Raw genomic sequence first — 11,531 nt, 5'->3', positions numbered from 1 at the left:
AAGACATGCATGAACGACACAGGTAAAGTTCTTGAAAGATGACTGCCCAATTAAAAAGTAGCTTCAACACTTAAGGTTTGATTGGCACTACAGTGGATAGCTTTTTGGCATTCAGCTCCTGAAACAGAAAATCAAAACCCAGGAAAAAATAAAGAAAAGGTGATGCAACACCTTTGCAGTGAAAGAAGGAAGTTCCTACCCTGTCTCCTCCATTGTCAGAGCTTGGGCACAGGGAAATTACATCCACTTCTTTATGGATGCCTGAGACAGACTTCATGCTGGCACTTCTGAGTGCTTATTGAACCCAGTCCCAGGGTCTTCTCCTGGTGACAAGGGACAAAGTACAAGTGGTTGCACTGTCTTGAAGTCTAATCCTGTACCATGAGCCTCTTGTGCTCCTGGTGCTGCATACTCATAGAGATGTGGTGATAAACTCAGGTGAACTGCCTTGCCTCTCAGAGAAAAGCAATAGGCACATAAGTCTGTCAGCAAGTCCTAAGGCTTTGGGGGTTTTATTTTATGGATCTGGGTCTGGAAAACCTAATGCAATATTTTTTTGCTTGCTTGCCTTAGGAGATTACATACAAATACAGACAAACAAGGTGTTTTGGAGTAGGCTAGGTTAAAAACTTGCAGCCTATCTCTGTTCCACAGTAACTGCTGTCACTGTGTGGGAAAAGCTTCTGGTTTTCCTTTTTTGGAGAGCTATTTAGTGTGAGAGACTAGATGGGGTGAAGAAAAGGGGGTAAAAAGGGGGAAGAAAAGGAGGAAGAAAGGCAAGAGGCCAGCAGGAAAAGCACAAATCCTTGTCTTTAAGGAAACAATTGCTTTTGAACACACAGAAATATATGAAAAGCAGCAGTGCTGAAAATGTCTTAAGGTAAGAGTAAACAGCAAGTCAGCTACAATATTTCAAACACTATACCAGCAAGAAAGAAAACAAAAATAATAACTTTGATATGATATTAGGTGCCAACAGAGGTGCATCCATCATAGATTAGACATGTATTAAGACCTACCTAAATGGCAGAGTTGTGCTTTAGCACCATAATGCTGAGCTCTGGGCATCTCAGAGTTTACAAAATGTGGGGAATTCAGAAAAGAAAAATCCAAACTAAGATGCTGAACAATCTGGCCTTTGAGGAAGGATCCAAAGAAAGATGTAAATTTTATATATACTGGCTAGTATATGTCAATGAGGGAAATCCTTGAAAAGTGTGAATATAAAGCAGAGAGAAAAAAGACTTAAACTGATCCAAGGGGGCATAAATACAATAAAAGGAGGATTACAGGACAACATGTAATTTCCTAACCTTGAAACCTGTTCAGCTATAGACCAATCTCCTAAAGCAGTGGAAGAAAACTCATCACTCCAATTGCTTCACCTTACATTCTCTTCCTGCAATATGATAGAAAATTACTATTCCAGAAATAAAATAAATCCTATTGTTCAGTAAAAAAAATAATAATATGGTATGTACAGGACATCTAAACCAAACCTTTAAAAATGGCCTGGAAAAAATACTAAAAAATACATATCAGGGAATAATATTTTATTGGCAAAGAGAATGATAAGGTGATTGAATGGAATTACCACACTTAGAAGCCAGCTATGTTCATAATACAGAAATTCATACATAATAGTGTCTTTCACTGAAAGAAACTAAGTTAGTATGGAAATAGATATATGACTTCCAAAAACTGAGTAGCAAAACTAATTGGGACGGAGGAGATGTTTTTTTCAAATCTTACTTTGAGACCTACAGTATCAAGTGAGGAAACTCAAGTCACCATAGTGACAACAAGTTTCTATATATCACACTGAAAAACTATTTGTGCTCTTCAGGGGCAAGGTGAGGGGAAGAACCCTGGAAAATATCCATTTATCCTTTTAAATCTATCCAGGTAAGGGACTTCTTACCCTCCTAAGAGATACTGTAGTACAACCCAAGCAGTCAGAATACAAGGAAATGAGCAGAAGGTAAACCACTGTGGAGATACTAAGTGTCCTGGGTCTGGCAGTGATGGGGTTAATTCTCCCCAGGACCTAGGAGGGACACAAGTATTCCACCCCATGTGAGCCATGCCCAAGGGGTAGCCGGAGCTAGCCGGGAAGGGGAGGGGACAGGAAGTTGTGGGGAGGAGGCGGTGACCCCCGGAGGAGTAGAGCGGTCGGGGGCGTCCCGGGAGCGGTCGGCGCGCGGCGGTATCGAGCGGCGGTATCGTGATCGCGGTTGTATACCCCTCTGTTATTGTTGTTGTTATTGCTCTTTGTTCTGTTCTGTTAAAATTGCCTTTGTCTCAACCCACGAGTTTTGCCTTTTTATTCCCATTTTTCCCTCCCGGCCGCGTGGCCGTGAGGGCTCTATTGTGTGCGAGCGGCTGCACGTGGTCCTTTGTTGCCGTCTGAGGCCAAACCACGACAGTCCTTTTTGGCGCCCAACGTGGGGCACTCGGAGGGTTGAGATTACGGCAGATCCGACCAGGGCATGTTAAAAGGAATTTTGTATCTGTGTTCATTGTATTAGTTGCTGGGCACAATGTTGTTTCGTTTGTTTTCATGGCTGTGTTATGTGAACTCTTACATGCCGTATGTACTGCCCGTGATGATGTTTATCACTTCTGGGAGAGGGATCAGGGTTATAATTTTGCTGTCTTGTGCTATATCAACTTATGATATGATAGCATCTCTGTTCAGATGGTTTTGTTGGGGTGTTTATTCAGCGCTGCTTTCCTGCCCATATCTCGGGGAATTTATTGATAAACACACTGAATCTATGAGGGAAGCAGGGGGGGATATTTTCCCCAGCTCTTTCACCTCCTTTTTTGTGCTGGATATGTCAGTTTTTGAAAATTTTGAATACCCTTGGGACACGCAAACCAGTTTGGTCTTACTGCTAGGTCTCCTGAATGTGTTTCAGATTTTGTTTAAGGTTAAGCAACTATTTAAGGCTATCACCAAGAGATCTGCCCCGAGGCTGAAGGGTCACGGGTGGCATGGCATGTGGGAGAACATGGGCAGGTATCTAGAGACTTTTTCACCTCCAATGGTCTGGGATCTCACCACCGAACAATTACAGGACCCTGATAAAGTGGTAGAATATTTGAAAGGAAAATGCTGTGGCTATTCCAGAGAGGCACAGCTCACTGCATTGTGCTGGGCCTTGGCCAGTATCTACCGAGCACTGCTCAATGTTGTGCAGCATCCTCAGGGGGAGGACATGGAAACCAGGCTGACAGACACTGTGGCTGCTCCAACCCCTGCGACAGACACTGTGGCTGCTCCAACCCCTGCGACAGACACTGTGGCTGCTCCAGCCCCTGCAACCAATGCTGCGGCTGCTCCAGTCCCTGCAACCAATGCTGTGGCTGCCCCAACCCCTGCGACAGACACTGTGGCTGCTCCAACCCCTGCAACAGACACTGTGGCTGCTCCAGCCCCTGCAACCAATGCTGCGGCTGCTCCAGTCCCTGCAACCAATGCTGTGGCTGCCCCAACCCCTGCGACAGACACTGTGGCTGCTCCAACCCCTGCGACCGACACTGTGGCTGCTCCAGCCCCTGCAACCAATGCTGCGGCTGCTCCAGCCCCTGCAACCAATGCTGTGGCTGCCCCAACCCCTGCGACAGACACTGTGGCTGCTCCGACCCCTGCAACCAGTGCTGTGGCTGCTCCGACCCCTGCAACCAATGCTGTGGCTGCTCCAACCCCTGCAGTAGACACTGTGGCTGCTCCAACCCCTGCAACCAGTGCTGTGGCTGCTCCAGCCCCTGCAGCAGGTGCTGCGGCTGCCCCAACCCCAGTGGCAGTCACTGCAACTGAACCAGAAAATCAGCCTGTGCCCGTGTCAGTCGCCCCTATCCAGAAGAAGAAATGCAACAAGAAATCAGTTCGCTTAGTGAGGGATGACAATGAAGCAGGGTCATCACGAGAACAAGAGGAAGAGGCAGAATCAGAGATAATCACTCGATCCCTGTCCCTGAGTGAGCTGCGGGACATGCGGAAAGATTTCGGCCGACTTCCAGGCGAGCACATTGTCACCTGGCTGCTCCGGTGCTGGGATAACGGAGCCAGTAGCTTGGAATTGGAGGGTAGGGAGGCCAGGCAGCTGGGATCTCTGTCTAGAGAGGCGGGCATTGACAAGGCAATTGGGAAGAAGACACAGGTCCTCAGCCTCTGGAGGCGACTCCTATCAGGTGTGAGGGAAAGGTACCCCTTCAGTGAAGATGTTATATGCCATCCGAGCAAGTGGACCACCATGGAGAGAGGTATCCAGTACCTGAGAGAACTAGCCGTGCGGGAGATGATTTATTGTGACCTGGACAATGCACAGTCACCCACAGATCCTGATGAGGTCCAGTGCACAAGGCCCATGTGGCGGAAGTTTGTACGGAGCGCCCCATCGTCATATGCCAACTCATTGGCAGTGATGGAATGGAGAGGCGAAGAGGGACCAACGGTGGATGAGGTGGCTGCCCGACTTCGGCAATATGAAGAAAGTCTCTCTTCTCCCCTTGTCTCAGCTGTGGAGAAACTGTCCCGGAAGGTCCAGCAACTTGAAGAGAATATATCCTCCCCGCCTGTACGAGCCAGTATCTCAGCTGTTAGAAGCAGACACTTCTCCACTCAAGATAGAGAATACAGGGAGTACACACCACGAAACACCCTGTGGTTCTGCCTGCGTGACCACGGAGAGGACATGAGGAAGTGGGATGGACAACCTACTTCAGTCCTACGGGCACGGGTACAGGAACTGCAAGGAAGAACCACCACAAAAGGGGATCCCTCCAGGAAAAGTGCTGCCCCAGTTTCCAATGTGCAGTTCCCCAGACAGTATAGAAGGCCTGAACCTACTTCTGATCCCCTTGAAGGAACCTCCAAATCATTTCTGCAACAAGCAAGTAACGGATACTATGACCACTATTAGGGGGGCCCTGCCTCCGGCCAGGTGGGGGAAAGGGACAACCGGATTTATTGGACAGTGTGGATTCGATGGCCTGGCACGTCAGAGCCACAGGAGTATAGAGCTTTAGTGGACACGGGTGCACAGTGTACCATAATACCATCAAGCCATACAGGGACAGAACGCATCTGTATTTCTGGAGTGACAGGGGGATCCCAAGAGTTGACTGTACTGGAAGCTGAAGTGAGCCTAACTGGAAATGAGTGGCAAAAGCATCCCATTGTGACTGGCCCAGATGCTCCATGTATCCTTGGTATAGATTATCTCAGGAGAGGATATTTTAAGGATCCAAAAGGGTACCGGTGGGCTTTTGGCATAGCTGCATTGGAGGCGGAAGAAGTTAAACAGCTGTCCACCTTGCCTGGTCTTTCAGAGGACCCTTCTGTTGTAGGGCTGTTGAAGGTTGAAGAACAACAGGTGCCAATTGCTACCACAACAGTTCATCGGCGGCAATATCGAACTAACCGAGACTCTCTGATCCCCATCCATGAGCTGATTCGTCAACTAGAGATTCAAGGAGTGATCAGCAAGACTCACTCACCCTTTAACAGTCCCATATGGCCGGTGCGGAAATCTAATGGAGAGTGGAGGCTAACTGTGGACTATCGTGGCCTCAACGAAGTCACGCCACCGCTGAGTGCTGCCGTGCCGGACATGTTAGAACTTCAATACGAACTGGAGTCCAAGGCAGCCAAGTGGTACGCCACAATTGATATCGCCAATGCATTCTTCTCAATCCCTCTGGCAGCAGAGTGCAGGCCCCAGTTTGCTTTCACTTGGAGAGGTGTCCAGTACACCTGGAATCGATTGCCCCAGGGGTGGAAACACAGCCCCACCATTTGCCACGGACTGATCCAGACTGCACTGGAAAAGGGTGAAGCTCCAGAACATCTGCAGTACATTGACGATATTATCATATGGGGCAACACAGCAGAAGAAGTTTTTGAGAAGGGGCATAAAATAATTCAAATCCTTCTGAAAGCTGGTTTTGCTATAAGACGGGGTAAGGTCAAGGGACCTGCACAGGAGATCCAGTTTTTAGGAGTAAAATGGCAAGATGGACGCCGTCAGATCCCAACGGATGTGATCAATAAGATAGCAGCTATGTCCCCACCAACTAGTAAGAAGGAAGCACAAGCTTTCCTAGGCATTGTGGGTTTTTGGAGGATGCATATCCCAGATTACAGTCTGATTGTGAGCCCTCTGTATCAAGTTACCCGGAAGAAGAACGATTTTAAATGGGGTCCTGAGCAACGACAAGCTTTTGAACAAATTAAACAGGAAATAGTCCATGCAGTAGCCCTGGGGCCAGTCCGGGCAGGACAAGATGTTAAAAATGTGCTCTACACCGCAGCTGGGGAGAACGGCCCTACCTGGAGCCTGTGGCAGAAAGCCCCAGGGGAGACACGCGGTCGACCCCTAGGATTTTGGAGTCGGGGATACAGAGGATCCGAAGCCCGCTATACTCCAACAGAAAAGGAGATACTGGCAGCATATGAAGGGGTTCGATCTGCTTCAGAAGTGGTTGGTACAGAAGCACAGCTCCTCTTGGCACCCCGGCTGCCAGTGCTGGGTTGGATGTTCAAAGAAAGAGTCCCTACCACACATCATGCAACGGATGCTACGTGGAGTAAGTGGATTGCACTGATCACTCAGCGAACTCGAATGGGAAACCCCAGTCGCCCAGGAATTCTAGAGGTGATTATGGACTGGCCAGAAGGCAAGGATTTTGGAATGTCACCAGAGGAGGAGGTGATGCGTGCAGAAGAGGCTCCACCATATAATGAACTACCAGAAGATGAGAGGAGATATGCCCTGTTCACTGATGGGTCCTGCCGGATTGTGGGAAAGCATAGGAAGTGGAAGGCTGCTGTGTGGAGTCCTACAAGACAAGTTGCAGAAGCCACTGAAGGACAAGGTGAATCAAGCCAATTTGCAGAGGTGAAAGCAATTCAGCTGGCTTTGGACATTGCCGAGCGGGAAAAATGGCCGGTACTTTATCTCTACACCGACTCATGGATGGTGGCAAATGCTTTGTGGGGGTGGTTACAGCAGTGGAAGCAGCAGAATTGGCAGCGCAGAGGCAAACCTGTCTGGGCTGCGGAATTGTGGCAAGATATCGCTGCCCGGGTAGAGAATCTGGTTGTGAAAGTACGTCATGTAGATGCCCATGTACCCAAGAGCCGGGCCACTGAGGAACATCAGAATAACCAGCAAGTGGATCGGGCTGCCAAGATTGAAGTGGCTCAGGTGGATCTGGACTGGCAACATAAGGGCGAATTATTCTTAGCTCGATGGGCCCATGACTCTTCAGGCCATCAAGGGAGAGATGCTACATATAGATGGGCTCGGGACCGAGGGGTGGATTTGACCATGGACATTATTGCACAGGTCATCCATGAATGTGAGACATGCGCTGCAATCAAGCAAGCCAAGCGATTAAAGCCCCTTTGGTATGGAGGACGATGGCTGAAATACAAATATGGGGAGGCCTGGCAGATTGATTATATTACGCTTCCACAGACCCGTCAAGGCAAGCGCTATGTGCTCACAATGGTGGAAGCAACCACTGGATGGCTGGAAACATACCCTGTGCCCCATGCCACTGCCCGGAATACCATCCTGGGCCTCGAAAAGCAAGTTCTGTGGCGACATGGCACCCCAGAGAGAATTGAGTCGGACAATGGGACTCATTTCCGAAACAGTCTCATTGACACCTGGGCCAAAGAGCATGGTATTGAGTGGGTTTACCACATTCCCTATCATGCACCAGCCTCTGGGAAGGTAGAACGGTACAATGGACTGTTAAAAACTGCACTGAGAGCAATGGGTGGTGGGACTTTTAAAAATTGGGATACACATTTAGCAAAGGCTACCTGGTTAGTTAACACCAGGGGATCTAGCAACCGAGCTGGCCCTGCCCAGTCTAAACCCCCACGTACTGTGGAGGGAGACAGAGTCCCCGTAGTGCACATGAAGAATATGTTGGGGAAGACAGTCTGGGTCAGTCCTGCCTCAGGCAAAGGCAAACCTGTCCGTGGGGTTGCCTTTGCTCAAGGACCCGGATGCACTTGGTGGGTGATGCGGAAGGATGGGGAAGTGCAGTGTGTACCACACGGGAACCTGATTTTGGGCGAGAATAGCCAATGAATGAAACTGTATGATGTTAATTGCTAAATGACCCTGCCATCTCACTTTGGTGACTGCTATTGGTTGTACTATAGTAGGAATCACCCAACTAATGACTGATGGACTCTGATGAGAAATCAAGTACGGTGCAGCCTTGAAGAGACCAGAACTGACCTCAGCAGCTGGCGCCCAGCAATTTCAATGAGACCAACGTCTTCAACCCATGGACATGAGCTACACCGGATACATCAGCCACAAGGCCCAGAGAAAAGATACAACATGCAACAGTCCAGCCCCAACATACACCATCTTGCATGCCCTGAGAGACTGTTCTAACAGATGGAGGTTGAAGTCATGGGTTAAATGAACTCAACAGACATTTTAGAGCGATGGCCCATAGACTAAGGACATTATACCTATATGTGTATATATATATATATGTCAGGAGAAACTGACAGTATACAACTGGAAACTGTAGGATCTGGGCATGGCATGAAATGGTATGGAATAAGGGGTGGATGATGTCCTGGGTCTGGCAGTGATGGGGTTAATTCTCCCCAGGACCTAGGAGGGACACAAGTATTCCATCCCATGTGAGCCATGCCCAAGGGGTAGCCGGAGCTAGCCGGGAAGGGGAGGGGACAGGAAGTTGGGGAGAGGAGGCGGTGACCCCCGGAGGAGTAGAGCGGTCGGGGGCGTCCCGGGAGCGGTCGGCGCGCGGCGGTATCGAGCGGCGGTATCGTGATCGCGGTTGTATACCCCTCTGTTATTGTTGTTGTTATTGCTCTTTGTTCTGTTCTGTTAAAATTGCCTTTGTCTCAACCCACGAGTTTTGCCTTTTTATTCCCATTTTTCCCTCCCGGCCGCGTGGCCGTGAGGGCTCTATTGTGTGCGAGCGGCTGCACGTGGTCCTTTGTTGCCGTCTGAGGCCAAACCACGACACTAAGAGCAGTTGCAATCAGTCACGCTCCACTCCATACATGGCATGCGTGTGAACACAGTCTAATATAATAACGCTGTTTGATGAAAGAGATAAATGAGACAGAACAAACAAAAATACAATTTTTGAAAAGGCAGCTTCCTTTAGCAGCAGCAGCTTGTTAGCTTGTTCTCTCTCTCTCAAAGGAAAATCTCTACCATCTACCTCTTTCAACTTTTTTTTTTTTTTTTTTGGTATTTTTCTGATATTTGCATCAAGTAAAGTTTCAAACTGAAATGAAACCTGTTCTACACTAGCCCACATGACTACAGAGACTTGGTGAAGTATTTTCTCATTTAACAACAATGGGCAGCACTAGCCAATACCCCATGGTCCTCTGTCCATAAGGGCCCCTGAGGCAAGAACTGCTTCTGGTTTTGAATGTGGAGGAGTTGCAGTGGATTATTGACTCAATTTAAGCACAAAAGATATGTTAACAGAACTGGGTTCATGAAAGGAACTTGAAATTAATTGAGATTACACCACCCAAAAAAAGAGGTGATAACAGGCTTTCTTGGATTTAATGGCTACATAACTAACTGCTGCTAAAGAATTTGAATGCTCTGAAACAGGCTTGAATAGAAAAGGCTGAAAAATTTCTTCTGTGTAAAAAAATACTTTGTGCAACATGACCCAAACAGTATGACATGTTAAAGCACATGGCTGCATAGAAACAGAAAGAACATATCAGGACAGAAAATAAAGTAAATATTTAACAGAAAGCTTATTGTTCACGTTGTTTCCAAGGCTAAGATGAAACTTTGGCAAATGTCCTAGTTTTACTGACTACATTGGCCTTGTGGCAAGTACAGAATAAGAGATTCTGTTTAAGAACTTTATAAGCAGGTATTAATATGTAAAATTAGTCCTTTATGTTATTTCTTCTTTCGGTACCTTCTTTCTTCCTCCTTTGTGAACTTACTGAGCAAAGACATTGAAGAATGAAGCCCAGAAACTGTACCGTACAGGCAGATAAAGGGTTATAAACAGCAAATCAAACAAACAAACCAGCCTGGTGCCAAAAGGAAGCAGTACAGAAAAATAATTTGTGTATATCTGCTTCACAATCCCCAGTGTAATTTGGGGCAAATGCAATGTAATTTGAAATAAAACGTCTTTCTTTGCAATGAATGACAAACTAGGGATTACATGAACTTGGCTACTCCATATTTAATGTGAGCATACATAGATATAAATAAAGTGCATTTACACATATAAAATTCCAAAGCAGTACATCTCCTTTAAAAATGTGTGCTTATCCCCTTCTCTCACTGCTATATTTTAATCAGATTGACCCACAGCATATAATCAGACAGATTCCATTAGGAAACATTTAAGATCTTATCCATTTCATCCAGAACCTAAACTAAGTTCTTCCAATCACTTTAACTTAATTACTAACAGATGAAAGATGACTTGTCTAATACAATTCCTGTCAAAACCTTTCTAAATCAGGCATCTAATATGAGCTCTGAGGAAACAACCATGACATCCCAAATGCTGACTTTAAAAAAAACTTACTTAATTTGACCTTTTTTTATGTTCTTACATTCCTCTTAACAGTTTAGTGTTTTTCAATATTTAAACATTTTTTTATGGACAACTTTTTATTTTAAATTCACTAATTTAGGATTAAAGTTTTTCGCAATGCTATGTAATACCTTTGCTTCAGTTTGATGTTACAGGTCCTGGACTTGGGCCCATCTGCACCATCACTGATTAACATTCCTGTTCATTTTTACTCTGATTCTTGCAGTAATCTTAGTACTGAATTTAACCTAAATTCCTAATTAATAAACAAATAAATACTATTTAATAACCAGATTGAAACAGGTAACCTAACAAGAGAAAATTTGATTTCTAATACAGGTATGGGAGATGGTGGTATAAAACCCACTAGTTTGACATCCCTTTGCTATGCTTCCACATGAACAGAGATTTCAAATTAGAGGAAAAAAGGTTTTCAAAAAAATCAAGTAGTAACTGTGCCTATATCATCGACAGACTCTACAACAGTGCACTTAGGGATCCATTCCTCAGCTCACTTCGAGCACTATTCATTGTATATGCAAACATAAAGGTGTTATACAACAGTGAGTACAACCAGATGATGTTTCTATTTCTTGGCTGGCAAGGTTGGTCCTTCATGCAACCAAAGCCAGAAGTTATGACCTTTTTCCTTCTATGTTTTTTTTTTAAAGGCTAGAACTCAGATAATCCAAAAGAAGCATTTAGATTTGGAAAGCAAGAAAAACCTATACCAGGCAACAATGCGAGTGAAGAATTCTCTATACAATCAGAACTCATATATCTGAAGTATTATATGCAAAAAATACAAACCGGTTCCTACTGCAAAGTCCATAAGTGTAATCTTTCTACACTTTTCAGAAGTTACAATCATCTACATTTTACAAAATTAGGTATTTCTTTTAGACAGACATTGGTTCAAAATTTAAGTT

The 11,531-nt window shown here is 45.9% G+C and overlaps 1 protein-coding gene across 1 annotated transcript; it reads left to right on the top strand.

Annotated features, from left to right (window-relative positions):
- The first annotated feature begins 1,119 nt into the window (after positions 1-1,119).
- Positions 1,120-8,946, top strand: LOC106885922. Its single transcript, XM_014938444.1, has 4 exons — positions 1,120-1,162; positions 2,099-2,233; positions 3,769-4,745; positions 4,929-8,946. Exons 1-4 carry the CDS (start codon positions 1,120-1,122, stop codon positions 8,112-8,114), a joined length of 4,341 nt encoding a protein of 1,446 aa, XP_014793930.1. The 3' UTR covers positions 8,115-8,946.
- The last annotated feature ends 2,585 nt before the right edge of the window (positions 8,947-11,531 follow it).

Source organism: Calidris pugnax, unplaced genomic scaffold (assembly GCF_001431845.1).
Source record: "Calidris pugnax isolate Ruff unplaced genomic scaffold, ASM143184v1 scaffold13, whole genome shotgun sequence".
Taxonomy (NCBI): domain Eukaryota; kingdom Metazoa; phylum Chordata; class Aves; order Charadriiformes; family Scolopacidae; genus Calidris; species Calidris pugnax.
Note: the sequence above shows the minus strand (reverse complement) of the source record. Positions and strands in the feature narration are given on the sequence as shown.

Excerpts from the sequence above, each read along its gene's own strand:
- LOC106885922 (XM_014938444.1), top strand. The coding sequence starts at position 1,120 with ATGCTGAACAATCTGGCCTTTGAGGAAGGATCCAAAGAAAGAT. Across the intron at positions 2,234-3,768 it reads GCGGCGGTATCGTGATCGCG|CCCCTGCAGCAGGTGCTGCG; the intron begins GTTGTATACCCC and ends TGGCTGCTCCAG. Across the intron at positions 4,746-4,928 it reads CTTCAGTCCTACGGGCACGG|GGGGGCCCTGCCTCCGGCCA; the intron begins GTACAGGAACTG and ends GACCACTATTAG.